Source organism: Mustelus asterias, chromosome 11 (genome assembly GCF_964213995.1).
Source record: "Mustelus asterias chromosome 11, sMusAst1.hap1.1, whole genome shotgun sequence".
Lineage (NCBI taxonomy): Eukaryota > Metazoa > Chordata > Chondrichthyes > Carcharhiniformes > Triakidae > Mustelus > Mustelus asterias.
Genome location: NC_135811.1, coordinates 100,975,402 through 100,990,841, shown reverse-complemented (window position 1 = coordinate 100,990,841; position 15,440 = coordinate 100,975,402). Strand labels below are relative to the sequence as shown.

At 42.8% G+C, this 15,440-nt stretch overlaps 1 protein-coding gene across 1 annotated transcript in view; it reads left to right on the top strand.

The window, feature by feature from the left end:
* The window catches only part of tbx21 (T-box transcription factor 21), a 132,794-nt gene that overhangs the window by 84,057 nt on the left and 33,297 nt on the right, over positions 1-15,440 (top strand). The window contains exon 2 of the mRNA XM_078224122.1: positions 973-1,508. Within this exon, the coding sequence (XP_078080248.1) occupies positions 976-1,508 (533 nt within the window). The 5' untranslated portion in view covers positions 973-975. The remainder of the gene's footprint in view (positions 1-972; positions 1,509-15,440) is intronic.

Here is a 15,440-nt window from a genome sequence, read left to right as displayed (position 1 = left end):
CCAATTGATTCAACCCTACTTTTGCAAGTTGGAAATGCGGGGTCGATCGTCTCATCGCTACTTACATCGTCTTCGAGATCAAAATCTTCAGGACAAGTCAGCTAACCGTCAAAACCGAGTGGACAGATTGAAAGAAAAACAGTACCTGGGAAATATAGCACAGTGACAGAGGGGAGATATGAGACACATTGAGCTAAAGTGCATGTTTTAACAGATTGGGAGTCAAATAGATCACAGCAGATTCATTTATTCATTTATCAGTCTCACAAGTAGGCTTACATTAACACTGCAATGAAGTTACTGTGAAAATCCCCTAAATTTTTGGGCTTGGAAACATTACCTATCTCGGAATTGTCTTAGACCCAATTTTTAAAAAAATTCCCACAGAACAGAGGCTATTCGGCCTGTCGTGACAATGCGAGCCCCTTGAAAGAGAGCATCCTCAGTGTTTTGGCCTCTAGCCAACTTTTAGCTCAATCTTTCGTCCAGACATAACTCAACTCTCAAGTGAATGTTCAATTTGCCTTTTTTTTAGAAAGCCACAGTAATCACTTCCCCAGCCAATATAGTCATTAGAGGTGAATGATTTTTTTTTAAAAAAGTCCCATAAAAATCATGCCATTCACGTATCTCCTCTCCCTTCCTCCCTCCCTCCCTCAGTATCCCTCGCCCTCCTCAGCATCTTTCACCACTCTCTCCCCCTCCCCTTTATTCTGGGCGTTAACTATGCAAATAGAAACATTACCTTGAACCAATGAGAGACAGGCTACTAATAAGGCTGAACCAATCGGAGTTGAACGAGCCTGGGGCAGTAGGCTGTAATATTTAACAAGAGCTGGTACCTGGGAAGCTGGTACATGAATGTTGGCATCGGAATGGACATTATTAACTATCAGAACCTCTAACAAAGTTTGATTACCTTCAGTTTTTTTTAAAGTTTATATATTTTTTTATTTTTGTCTCTCTGGACAGTCCATGGGAGGATCGACTCCAAACTCCGGCTCCAATTTCTCCATCAACATGTTGAACCAGCCAGAATCCAGCGAGAACTTCAGCAAGGAGACAGACAGGAATAAGCCCATGCAAGACTTTCAGGAGCTGAGATACGGGATGCAGGACAGGTTTTACTTGACGGGCGAGCAATGCCAAAGCAGCCCGGACCCCGTCCCACTCCCCTACCCCAGCCAACACATCTCGGCCACGGGTATCGCCGTGGGCAACGCCAGCAGGTACCTGAGTCCACCCTTGCCCAACTGTCCTTACCCTGCCAACAGAGCGCCGGTCCCCGGAGCGCCGAGCTACACAGCCCCGGGAGCCGAAGTGTATTCGGCGGGCGCTGACCCCTTCTCGGCCCCTTACCCTCACTCCTTCCCGAGGACTTCTCTCTATAACTCTTCTCTTCCGGGACTCCAGGTATCCGGGAAGGTGCAGATCCTCCTCTGCAACTACCAGCTCTGGGCTAAATTTCACAAACACCAGACGGAGATGATTATCACCAAACAGGGCCGGTAAGTGGGATCATTTATCTTCACTCTTTCCCATTGCATCCCTGAGATTTCCCCGGGTCGAAATTCAACAACTCGCTCCAGACGTTCAGGCCGGTGAGGCAATATCCTGGACAGGGTTAGACATTTCCACCAATTTCCAATGGAAGGAGGCTGGATTTGTCCCGATTCTGGCTGCTATCTGTCTCTCCGCCTCCAACCCTCTGGGCGCTTGCTTTAAACCCACCTTCCACTCATATACTGAGGTTAAACTGAGGACCGCCGGGGTTTCAGAATTACACACTGCGTGTGGTTTCCAAATGTAAAACAATCTCTTTCGCTTTTGTACTAAAATACTATAAATTCTTCACGCGCGCTGGGGGGCCAAAAATAAAGTTTAAAAATAATGAGGCTGATTTGATACCTCCATCGACAAGAATTCAGGACCATTCATGTCCTGTTTGTCCCCGTCGGGGTTTTATTTAGGGACTGGAGTGACAATACATATCCACCACTCTTCCTTTTAAAACATCTTCCTTGCCCCCATCCTCTTCTCCCCCGTCTTGGACAAAGATAGGGCTCCCCCGCCAAATCTATCCCCATTATCAGATGCGTTCAGTGGCCAAGAGTGGTTAAAGTTTCATTGGCGCTCTTTAGTTGTTCAGGGGCGGCCTCGGCTTTGTCTGCACAAATTGGCTGTCTCTGGTGTGTATGTTCACCCTGTAGAACTCACGCCCCGTGGACAAGGCGCTGTCAACAGAACTTCCAGCCCCTTTTAACACACTGGACTCAACGAATTGATCTCTTTGGCGTAGTGGGGTATAGAATACCGTCCCAGCCGTGGCTGGGGTGTATTATCGACCCCGATAATCACCTTTTAATTTCATGTTTTAAGATTCCTTTCGACTTTGTTTTTTGTTCGGGCTGTTCCCCCTTCCTTTTGGGGAGCTGCCCCTTTTACTTTGTCCCTAAATTATTTTGCGTTCGTTTATTTGGTTGGTATCAAAAGACATACCGTCCCAGCCGTTTAAAACTTTCCCCACACTATCCCAGCGGCTAGGTACTCCACTCAGTTTACAGGTTAAGTGAATAAGAGAGCATTTGCACACATGAATCTAATATAGGGCGTGGATTCAATCAGATAACGATTTAGCTAAATAAATCGAGTTCAGGATGGTTTGAAATATGTTAAACATCCTTTCAATTCGGCGCCTTCTCTAGTCTGTAGTTATCTACATTTTTAAAACGTTCAGTGAGTGGCTGAAGGGGTTAATGTTGGCGGAGGGAATGAGGCCACAGACTTTAAACCTCTCCCTTGAAGTTGAAATCCGAGTTTGTGAGAGGCTGAATGATGACTTTTTTTGAAAATGCAGTAACTCCCCTCGAATCTGAAGCATTTTTTAAAAACACACAAACCGCTCCAAGGCGCAGGTGGCTGCATATTCTGTTCTTGATGTTTTTTTGTAAAGTGATCTATTCGATAAACTGTGGGTTGAATCTAGGCTGACGGGAGGGGAGGGGAGTTGGGGGGGGGGGGGGGGGGGGGGGGAGACCCAAAATGGCACCTGCCACTCAGGTTCTCAGACACCCCCTATTTTCCTGCAATCCAGGATGACTCCTTGATGCTGGAAGAGCTTCCCTAACTTTCTGTAAACTCTTCCAAAGAGTTTGGACCATTTTCAACAGAACTGAGGGATAGTTTAAAGGGACACCTCGCATCTAAACGGTTGCAAAGGAATAGCATCAAGTCTCTGCTACCTGAGCGGCTTGTGTTGATGACTGACTAAGTTGAGGTTTGTAAGTTTAATCGACTCCTTTATTACTCTGAACCTGCTGTGTGTGTGTGTGTGTGTGTGTGCACACATGTTCTGGTACCACAGCCAATCTGCTAGTCAATGTGGTCTACACAGAAGTTTATTTGACTGCCCCTGTGAATGTTTAGCTTATTGACACCACCAAAGTCAATTTAACCCATTAAGTCCTGATCAGAAAACATTTAAGCCCATTTTTTCCCCTTTAAGATGTGCGTGAGGAATTGTTGGATGGTAAATTATCCATCTCCCTGCCACCCCAGTGGTCCAATGACCCAAATGACACCAAAAAAAAACCCTCCAGCGGTGAGGAACGTTTGACAGCCACGATTCGAAATTCACTGGCCCTTTCCCTCCCAAATTATATCTTCCGGACATGCAATCTTCACCCCATTATCCAGAGCCACATCATTCTTAATGTATACTTTTTTTTTAAAAAAAGCAATTCCCCCTTTGCTGGTCTTGGTTTCCCCACGGGCATCTTGTAGACATCTTGACCCAGTGAGCGTTCACCCTGCATCAACCTGAAAATAAATCCTCAGATTATTAGATTGTGATGAGCAGGCGAATCCAAACCTCTGGCCGGGACACATTGCTTTTTATTTTTGCACAACTCCTCTATTTCCTACTCGACACCGATTAGCATGCTGCAATAGTAGTATGCTGGGGTTGCAAAGCAACTTTACTGACATTCTGAGGTCTTGCAAGGGGTGTGGGGGGATACAGGAATGCAAGTTATCTCTCCTGTTGGTTGATAAAAGGTACAGGAACATTTCTCTGTATTAATCCTTTGGGGATGTATTTTGGTGTGCCCCACCTCTGGCACACCAAAATACATTCCCAAGGGATTACGTTCAGGAGCTCCCTGAGTAGAATCTGGTTTGTGCCATAACAAAATACTGCGGATGGATGCTGGAATCTGAAACAAATGCCGGAAACGCTCAAAAGGGACTGGTAGCGTCTGTTCCCTCCCTCCAGAGGCTGCCAGATCCCCTTAGCCTTTCCAGCATTCTCTGTCTTGTTTCAGAGTCCAGTTGGTAGCTGCTGTACTGAGTTCACAAAAATTAAGCAGAGAAGCATTGAGACCAGCACTTGAAACGCCACAGCATACAAGTGCTGGAAAGTGGGATAGGTGCTTGATGGTCGATGGGCCAAAGGGGTTGTAAGGCACTCTTGACTATGAGTCTTACTGGCCACTCTCAGGTCAATTGCTAACCAGTCCAGCCTAAATATCCCCTAGTATAGAATTGGCGCAATTTTAAACAAATGTAAAGTTTATTTATTAGTCACAAGTAGGCTTACATTAACACTGCAATGAAGTTACTGTGAAATTACCCCAGTCGCCACACTCCTGTTCGCGATTTAAAGTGGATATGTCAAATAATTCGATACAGATATCCCATGGCTACTTTTTGTTTGAGGGAGAGGGTTGGGGGCTAGGGGCTTTTTATAGTAAGAAACTTTCTTGTACCTTTTAACACCAAAATATCAACCAACATATGCGATAACTTGCATTCCTGCAACCCCCCCTCCCCCTCAGGATGTCAGTAAAGTTGCCTTGCAACCCAAGAGCTACTATTGCAGCGTGCTAATCGGTGTAGAGTAGGAAATAAAGGAGTTGAGATCGTGTGCAAAAAATAAAAGGCAATGCATTAACAGCTTCGCTGTACCGATAGAGAACAAAAAACCCCCAAATGTTTGAACGTTTTACTGCGGGTTGCACTGACAACGGGCAGAACGCAAATAAGAATTTTAACACTAACTCCCGATAACATGCACATTTCCAGTTTCTTTACAGTTAAAAAAAAATCATATTTGGTTAAATTCCAGTCCTTTTTGGAGTTTAATTGCTGCATTTTTAGAAAGACAGTCAACCCATAATCTCAGTTTGGGGGAAAGTGTGTATCTGAGCTGTTATGACCAAGAGTGCTGAAACAAGAAAGATACCTTAAATGACGGGCTGCAGTATGATTTGTTCATTTTAAGAGATTTCTTGTAAAATTAGATTTATTATGTTGATATTGGCGGTGGGGCTTGGACGTCATTTGAACAAAAATAGTCTTAAGCAGAGGCGAGGATATCGAAGCAAAGTGACCCAACTAGTTATTGTGCTGAAGTTACATTTTGTAGAACCGTTTAAACAGCTGCTGTATTGTAACCCCAACAACCAGACCTTATATATTTTTTCCCCTAATTGAAAATGTTCTCTTTATTCTCCGAGCTTTTGTATTTTCTGCGTCATTCATTCTCCCTGTGGTTTCTGTCTGTGGAGTTAATCTTGTTGTGGCTCTGCTACTATTGTTTAATCACTCGATCTGCAAGTACATCCTCATATCTCTGCATTTTCCCCTTTCTATCTGTGAATTTGCTCTCTTTTTTTCTGCTTTCCTTCTCCCCCCCTCCCCACCCTTTTCTTTTGTGTCTTCTCTTGCTCTTCCTGTCCCTTCCCCTCTCACCCGCTTTCCCGGCCCAGTTGGACGCTTTCCCCTTTAATTCCTTTCAAATCTGCGCGTTCCCCCTCTATCCTCTTTGCCCTTTGTGCGTTGAGTTATTTCTATCCCGGAATTTCTTGAAGAGTCCCCAATCCGTATTTTGAAGTAGTTTCAGCAGGTTGTAGCGGCCTTGTGTATGTGTGTGGTGTGTGTCTAACCTGCCTGTTTTGTGCTTTCATCTAAATCTTACGGAAATGAATGCGCAAACCACAAAGTCAAAACTTTGTTTGCATCTTCGCCCCAGTGCTGTGACTCTTCCCCAAGAACAACATGGTCTTCTCATCACTCTGCAGCATTTTTCAGATAAGCATTGACTACAACAACCCCCCCGCCCCCCCCGCAACACAACCCCCCCCCCCCCCGCAACACACACCCCCCTAACAAAGAGGGAGAGAAACCATTCTGAATGCTACAGGGACCGTTTGGGAGGGTGGGGAGGGGGAGGGATAGATATTGGGGATGGAATTATTTCTAAAAAGCGCCCACTTCGTCAGAATGTTCAATGTGAAATGAGTAACTCGGAGGTGATTCATCAAACTGAATTTTTTTGTTAAAAAGTGTAGGAGTTTATTTTAATTCTCTCCTCTTCAAAGAAATGGCCTCCCTCTCTGCTCCTCCCCCCCCCCCCATTCATATCCCTGCTAGAAAAAAACTGTACTGTACACAGTATTCCCTTTCAGAATGATTCTTCACAAATGAAATTGCTTCTAAATCAAAGAAACAGATTTCTCCCAAACTTTTAATCATAGTTTTCAGGGGATCAAGTGAAATATTGCCTGGTTCAATTTTTAACCAGTTTTTAATTAGGAACTGGAGTGTCTCTGCCCTTAATGAGATTCAAATACTTTTTCAAATTGGTCTCTGGTGCACCAACTCATTTAATTGGTTCTCCGTTCCCATTTTGATGCCCTTACACTGACCTAAAGTTTGTCTGAACTGACTATTACGAGCATGGTACACTCTGCAGCAATAATCCTTACACGACTGACCCCTATTTATCTCTTTCACCCCTATTAAAGCCTTGTATAAACAGAAAGATACTTTCTTGCTCCTGTGTTTGTGACAGACTTGAACCAAAATGCTGGCTAAAAGTTGTACCCTTGAATAGCTATTGTCAATCCGGAGACTGCCAACCCCTTTCTAATACACATGTCTGAAAATAGTCAACCATCAGCATTAATCTTTATAAATAAACCTGGGGCAGTTCTGTATGCTTCATAGCTTGCATATTATTTGCAGCCTTTATGTCACTTCAGTGCATAAAGGCAATATTTTAAAGAATCGCAAGCTTCTTGGCAAACACAGCAAATCAAAGTTTGCTATATATATATATATAGGTGCAGGCTATATATATATATATATATATCTATATATATCTATATATATATATCCTGCACCAATATATATCTTTTTGTTAATATTCATTCATGGATGTGGGTATTGTTGGCTAGGCCAGTGTTTTGTCCTCTCTAATTGCCCTTGAGAAGGTGGTGGTGAGTTGCCTTCTTGAACTGCTGCAGTCCATCTGGTCCTATGTGTCCTGGTGTTGGTTCAGGTGAGTGTTGGAAGTCCCCAAGGTACAGCCAGGCGAAGACAAGCAGTCTCCCGGCCAACAAACATCCCTTGGCCAATTTTAATGTGTTATGCCTGGACAGGCGATTCTGGACAGGTCCTCAGCCAACATTCACGCATATGCATGTTACAGCTGGAGATCATTGGATGATGATCAGAAGCTTTGGCCAATTTATGTTTTTTGCCATCCCTAGGCTAAAGGTGCTGAGACCACATGCAGCAATACAGCTGTTCAAATGATCTAACTGAGCACAGATCAAGGAGTTGAGACCGAGATAAGAATTTGAAGGGCCAGAAATTATACGACCCATGAAGGAAGCAAAGAATGATAAATGACAAAAATAGCTCAGAGTTTTAGCAGATTGAATAATCATCTTAAATGGTTCATAGTTAAACTGCATCATGCACATAACAGCCAATTGCAACTTAGTCATATTTGAATAATTGTGACAGCGGATGTCTGCAATTTTTGTACTATTGTCTACTTGAACTGTAAAAATTACAGTACACAATTTTGACCATATATAATCATGGGGATGTGTTTATCGGGAAATATTTTGTGTTACATTAGACTGAAGTAAATTACAGGCCTGTGACTGGTGGGAACACATTGAAGTGAAAAGCCTAGAGCAGTAGACAGAATTTGAATAAAAAGACTTGCATTTATATAGAATCCACCATGACTACAGGACATCCCATAGTACTTTACAGCTGTAGCACCTCTTTCTGAAGTGTAGTCACTGCTGTAATGTAAATTTGTACATAGCAAGTTCCAAATAAACAGAAATGTGGCAATTACTAAATAATCTGTATTAGTGGTGTTGGTTAAGGGATGTATATTGGCCAGGACACCAGGAATAACCCCACTCTCCCCCTCTGAAATATCGTAGGTACAGCTTCTCTCCAGTATGTTGGTCCCAGTATCTGAAATAATTCTAGGGGAAATAATCCAAGGAAACGAAGCAACATTTTTTGTGCTCGTTTGCTTAAAAGAAATGTGATTTGATTGTTTTTTGACAACACGTACTTTATAATTTCCTGCATCGGGGGGGAGTAAAACGTACATTATGCTTTTAGAACCATTTTGTCTGAGGGTTATTTGTATCCAGCATTAATTGTCAACCGATGTACAAACTTTAAACCTTCCAAGAGAGGAAAGGCTGAGGGACTTGAGGTTGTTTTCGTTAGAGAGAAGAAGGTTAAGAGGTGACTTAATAGAGGCATACAAGATGATCAGAGGATTAGATAGGGTGGATAGTGAGAGCCTTCTTCCTTGGATGGTGAGAGCTAGCACGAGGTGACATAGCTTTAAATTGAGGGGTGATAGATATAGGACAGATGTCAGAGGTAGGTTCTTCACTCAGAGTAGTAAGGGCGTGGAATGCCCTGCCTGCTGCAGTAGTGGACTCGCCAACATTAAGGGCATTTAAATGGTCATTGGATAAACATATGGATGATATGGGATAATGTAGGTTAGATGGGCTTTAGATTGGTTTCACTGGTCGGCGCAACATCGAGGGCCGAAGGGCCTGTACTGCGTTGTAATGTTCTATGTTCTATTAAAGAAGTGTTTCCTATCACACCACCGATACCAAGATCCAGATATGTGACAGATTGAGGTGTGCGAATGTGCAGACTTCAGCAAAACAATCTTTTGAATTTCTGATGAACTCATCATCTTGAAATATTTTGTTAGGGTTGGGGGGAACAATCAGGCCAACTTGTCTAAATATTCATGCAGCAGCATTGAGGTTTCCGTATGTCTCCTGGAAGCTTATAGCAAGTTTGTCTCCTGATCTACTATTCCCTGAATTGTTCTTGTGTATTATGTTCATTATGCTCTTTTAATTATGCCTGTCATTTACTCATTCTTTGTATGTGCGAGTGTGGTAATATCTGGCACTTCACTTTTCCTTTGTGTGGTATTTAGTGAGTCTTGATATGACCATGTGTGTTCCTTCACAATGAATGTGTGTAAAAGGGATTACTCCTTGTGTACAGCAAGCTGCAGATAAATGCTCTCCTAATTTGATGGGAAACCTATGCCCATATTATTCTCCTTAAACAGAGCAGATGAATGCAGTGGGACGTTTTATGCTCAGATGAAATATCACAAGTTGACAGGAAATGCATAGCAAGTCAAATGGCACGGGAAACCGAATGGAGAGGGTTAACATTTTAGAAAGACCCTTCAATTCTCAAATGTTTAGGTTGCTTTTTTTAGATTCAGTTGAGTGTTGTCTATTTTTCTGTTCTCATTTCAAATTTCTAGGATGTAGCATTTTCCTTTTGTTTTAGCTATGATTACTGGGACTAGACTGTGTGTGTGTGTGTGTGTGTTGTGAATGAGTGAGATAATATGCTGCTGCATTTTCCTGAACTGCTGTGTGTCGTTTGTTCTTCAATGCTTGGTGTTAACAGAATATCTCATTTGGCCCGTGTGAAGTCCTTGCCAGCTCTGTAGTAGCACGTGTTGGTGTTGTTCTGGGAGTAGCTGAACTCTGTGTTACCCCAACGCTGTCAGGAGACATGTTTATAAACCTGTTCAATGAGCCACGGCATTGTCAGCCCTGAGGCTGGATGAGATTTAGCTTCTTAGAAGCAACCTTTCCTCCAACTACATTAAATATGAAATAAAGCCCACTTAAGAGGGCAGGATTTCAAATGGCAATGTCCAATTATTGTATCTTTCAATATTTGATAACGGTGCATCTTAAATGCCACAATTGGCACATAATATACACATAATTATCCGTATATGGCATGATTGAGATGTGTTCTAATTGCTTTAGTCATGAAAGGGAATTTTCTAAATTCAACTGAGTTCAGGAATCTAATCGGTAATGTTTTCACAAAGTGAAAAGTCCCCTGTTTATAGAAGTGGCTGAATAAGTAACAATGCACCAAAAAGCTGGTAATTGAGAAAGTATTCCATAGGCAGGTCCATGTAAAATTGTTCTGTAGTTGTTTTTAGAATAAAAATTGGATGTTTATCATTTATTTCCCCAATAACCTACAAGCGAAGTCACCGCTACCATAAGCAATCATTCCTTATCTGATCAATACAAGAAATAGTTTAAAACATAAATAACATACAATGTGTGAAACTGTATGTCATCCTTAACACAGTTGAGTGGGCTTTAGAAATGCCCAGGAAGTATAGGCCACCTAGAATTGTAAATGTGAGCAAGTGCCTCGAGCCTAGGACTGCTTATATTAATTCTGAGAATGATAAAACATAATGTTCTCCACTCATATCTTAAATAGTTTTGCACTTAGCTGTTTTACCACTGAACTTTTCTATAGAAGGCACTGATCCATTGGCCGTCCTCCCAGTACTTGGTCTTAACGACTGTTCTTTATATAGGAGCCTAGATGGTGATTATTGGTCGGCTTGCCGACCAGAGATTAGGGGAGGGAGTTGGGGGAATTAAAGTTGAGCCTCACCCAGACGCCCCCCCAACCCGGCCTGATATCCATAGTCCAGCACAACTCACCTGGAGTCCTGGCCCATTCTTGCCATTCTGCCCAAGCCACAGGCACTGAGGCCTATGGTAGTGCCCTAAGATCAAGTTTCTTCTTCAAACCTAAGAGGCTTCAATGCCACATCAGGGCGGGGGAAAGGGAGGCCATTGGTTTCAGATGAACAATGGTACACCCCAATTCCTTCACTTTATTCTTTCAAGCTGTAGTTTACAAAGTGAAAAGTCCCCTGTTTATAGAAGTGGCTGAATAAGCAATGACCCACCAAATAGCTAGTAATTGAGAATTTATTCCATAGGGAGGTCCATGGCTCATTGTCTGCTGATGTGTCATTCTGAGCAGGTTCCATGGTAATTTTTGTCTGAAGTCGGCTGTCTTTACCTTTCACTGTCAGGCAGGGTGAGAAGACTAGATACCACATCTACCTCAGCTGGAATGGGAATCGAACCCACACATTTTGGCGTTATTTTGAACCATACATTAGTCCAGCTCCCCCTGTTCAGAATTAGAATTATAGAATCCCTACAGCACGGAAGGAGGTCACTCGGCCCATCGAGTCTACACCAACCACAGTCCCGCCCAGACCCTATTTCCGTAACCTCACATATTTACCCTGCTAATCCCCCGACACGAGGGTCAATTTAGCTTGGCCAATCTGCACATCTTTGGACTGTTATGTCCAATTATGGAGCATTATTAAGATACAAAATATTAACCCTGTGACTGGCTGAAAAACAATGATCCCAAATGGCTTGAATAGTAAATCCAGTGTGGTAGGGATCCCAGGAAAGAACGAATTTGACGCATCAACATGCGTGCTATAATTGACCTCAGAATCCGTGGCTTAAGGAGGTTAAGATTCTGCCAGGGTTTCCCAGCTGACATATCTCCAGCAACCACACCAGTACCCACCTCCCACCCATCCCAGCATGCTGTGAAAGTTCATGTTGGCGGGGCACTGGATTTATCTGGACTTTGGCGGCCACCCACCATCAAATAGTTTGGGACTCAAGTTCTGGATTCAAGCATGAACAATTCCCCCTTGGATACATATAGGGTACTGGAGAGATGGTCGGAACATTTTGGATCTTGTCCCTTGTCATGACGGAAGGGGGAAAATTGAGGATAGAAAGGTTGAAGAAAGGAAAGAACAATTGATGTTCTGTTGAAGTACTTATCATGTTAATCAGGTCATCCAACCTCAGCACTTCTTATCCATTTACACACAATACTCTTCAGTCATCAGCAAATTTACCACATCAGAGATGGTCCTAAATGCAGATGAGAGACTGAACAACAACTTGCATATTCTGCAAAAAAAACTTTAAAAGTGGAGGGGATTACAATGCATAAAATCACCTTACTAAAGCACTAGGCTTGGTTAGCATATCGATATCAGGCCAAAAGCCAACCACATTATTGTGGATCTGGAGTCACGTGTAGGCCAACCGTGGCACAGTGGTTAGCACTGCTGCCTCGTAGCGCCAGGGACCTGGGTTCAATTCCGGCCTCAGGTGACTGCCTGTGTGGAGTTTGCACATTCTCCCCGTGTCTGTGTGGGTTTCCTTTCGGTGCTCTGATTTCCTCCTACACTCCAAAGGTGTGCATGTTAGATTGATTGGCAATGCTCATTAGCCTCTTAGTGTCAGGGAGATTAGCAGAGTAAATATGTGGGGTTATGGGGTCGGGCCTGGGTGGGATAGTTGTTGGTGCTGGCTCAATGGGCCGAATGGCCTCTCTCTGCACTGCCGGGATTCTCTGAATTACCAACATTCCAGTGGCAACATTGTAGTAATCCTATACAACCAAGTCCCAAATAGTCTAATGGAATGACTACCCAATAGTGTGATGTTGCTTACACATTTACTTTGCTTGCAAAGAAAATACACAAAGATGGTTCTAATCTGGGACTGAAAATGTTGGAATGCAATTAATAGCTGATATTTCTTGGGGTCAACCCAATTCGGACAACTTTTGAGACCTCTAGCTTCACATCTTCGTAAATGATGTGGATCTAGAATTCACAGTTAAGAAGGTTAGGCTTTTCAGATGATAAAGAGCTAATAAAGGCGATAGACTCAAAAATGGAAAGGGGTAAGCTACAGGCAGGATTTGAGTGTACTTGAGAGTTGTGTAGACTAATGACTGATGAAATTCAACGAAAAGCATTGCAAAGTGTTTTACAGGGGGGCAATTAAAATCCAAGAAGGGGCTATCTCTTAAATAGAAGAGAGATAAGGAGCATGGAAAATGAATGCAATCTGGCAGTCCTGACTGACAATTTGAAGCTATTGCAATAATGCTTGGTCACAGTGAGTGAAGCAAATCAGATGCTGAGATACCTCGAAGATCAATATTGAGCTAAAACAGTGAGGTAATCCTGCCACATTATAAATCATTGGTATGACTACATTTTAGACTATTGAGGGTTTCCTCGCCGCCTCTTGTAAACTAATTAATAACAATCAATTGCTTTGATTAGTCAAAAACTCCATTATTGTTCTAACATGTGACTACCAGAGTGGTTGCAAATAAACTAGATGGATCGCAGCCACTTTTCATCCATCAATTCCCTCTGTTTTTCGTTGGATTGCTTATTATAGAAGCATAGAATCCGACAGTGCAGAAGGAAGCCATTCGGCCCATCGAGTCTGCACTGACCATAATCCCACCCAGGCCCTATCCCCATAACTCCATGCATTTACCCTAGCTAGACCCCCTGACACTAAGGGGCAATTTTGCATGGCCAATCCACCTAACCCGCACATATTTGGACGAGGAAATTTCACTGCACTATGTTACAGTTAGTGGCTTGCACGTCAGAGAATTAACCCAGGAAAATGTTTCGGAAAAGAGGCATGAGTCACCAAATTTATAATCTCAAAATCAAATCAACCCGGAAAGATTTATTTGTTCCATGGCCTGACTCGAAGAGTTGAAAGCTTTTAAACAATGCCGGACTTGCACTTTAGTTGAGATTTTAAAAATGCATTTCAAAAATACTACCGTGTATGGCAAGTTCTGGATTTGTGATTTCTGTGGAACTGTATTCTTATCAATCCAGAGTACAGTTCCAATTTCCCTTGAATCTGTAATCAAGTGGCTTCTCTTCATGTTTAAACTGGAAGTAAGGCTCGGCAGTTTATTGAATTGTCATCGTTGAACCCTTTTTTGGCGAAGCTTTTATTTGTCATTTTCTCCTTTGCGTGTGCCAAATTTTTTTTTTTTTGCCTGAAAACCAGGGATTGAGCCTCGGACTTCCTGGCCTGTGTGCCTGTTTCTCACCAGGAGGTAAATTTACCCAAAGTCTTTGATATTTACCTTATATTCACAGAGCTGCATCAATCTCATTTCTCTCGTCCTAAATGCGTAAATATGCTTCCGTCAGCAATTAGCAGGAAACCAGTTTTTGATCACTGACATTAGTCTCAAGACACTTTGTTCTCAAATATATAATTTACACTTTCAGCAGCTTAGGGTTTCTGTGTACATTGCAAAGTTAAAGCAACCTCCAACCTGAACCATGCAGACACCTCACATTTAACTTTCAGCCTCATGTCTATTTAAATCGGCGTGTATATGTAAATTAGTCATAATGCCCACGCCAATAAAATAATTTCATCAGCATTATGCCAATATAAATGTCTTTTTCGATATGAATATAAACTGCAACAGCAGCCGACCAAAATGCTTATTATTGCAGATTTAATATTCCTAAAGAATTCGATAAACTCACTTTTGTCAGAATCTCTTCCATTTGTTTTCTATTCCACCAAGAACAGTAGGCATTAAAGCAAGGGGGTTTCTTAAAGATGAGACATTAATCAATGCAAGAGTTTTCAGTTTTAACTAACAAATAGGTGCAACCTTCCATCCCCAATGTGACCTCATGTCAGTTAGTACATGCCAACGCAAAATTCTCATCGTTCAAATCCCATCATAGCTTCGCCCCCCTCCTCCCATGCCCCGTAATCTCCTCCAGCTCTATATCCTTCCAAGAACCCTACGTTCTCTCCAATAGCCCCTTGTATATTTCCTATCTCTCCATTCCAAGCAGCTGTCTTCAGCTGTTTAGGTTTTGTAATTCCTTCTTTAAAACTCTCTGCTTCTTCCTTAGGGTTCCTCAAATAACCTGACCAAGGGTTTGACCAGCCCTTGTAATATATCTCTCGCTCAGCATAAATCTGTTATGACGGTTGTGAAGCACATTGGGGGTGTTTTACAATATTCAAGGTGCCTCATAAATGTAAGTTGTTATCTTGTTGCCATCCCAGCGAATGAGTGAAGCAGGCTTCACATACAGGTGGCACAAAGGTTAGCACTGCTGCCTCACAGCGCCAGGGACCCAGGTTCAATTCCGGCCTCGGGTGACTATCTGTGTGGAGTTTGCACGTTCTCCCCGTGTCTAAGTGGGTTTCCTCTGGGTGCTCTGGTTTCCTCCCACAGTCCAAAGACGTGCAGGCTAGGTTGACTGGCCATGCTGAGTTGCACCTTAGTGTCAGAGGGATTAGCAGGGTAAATATGTGGGGTTATGGGGATAGCGCCTGGGTGGGATAGTTGTCAATACTGGTTGGATGGGCCGAATGGCCTCTTTCTGC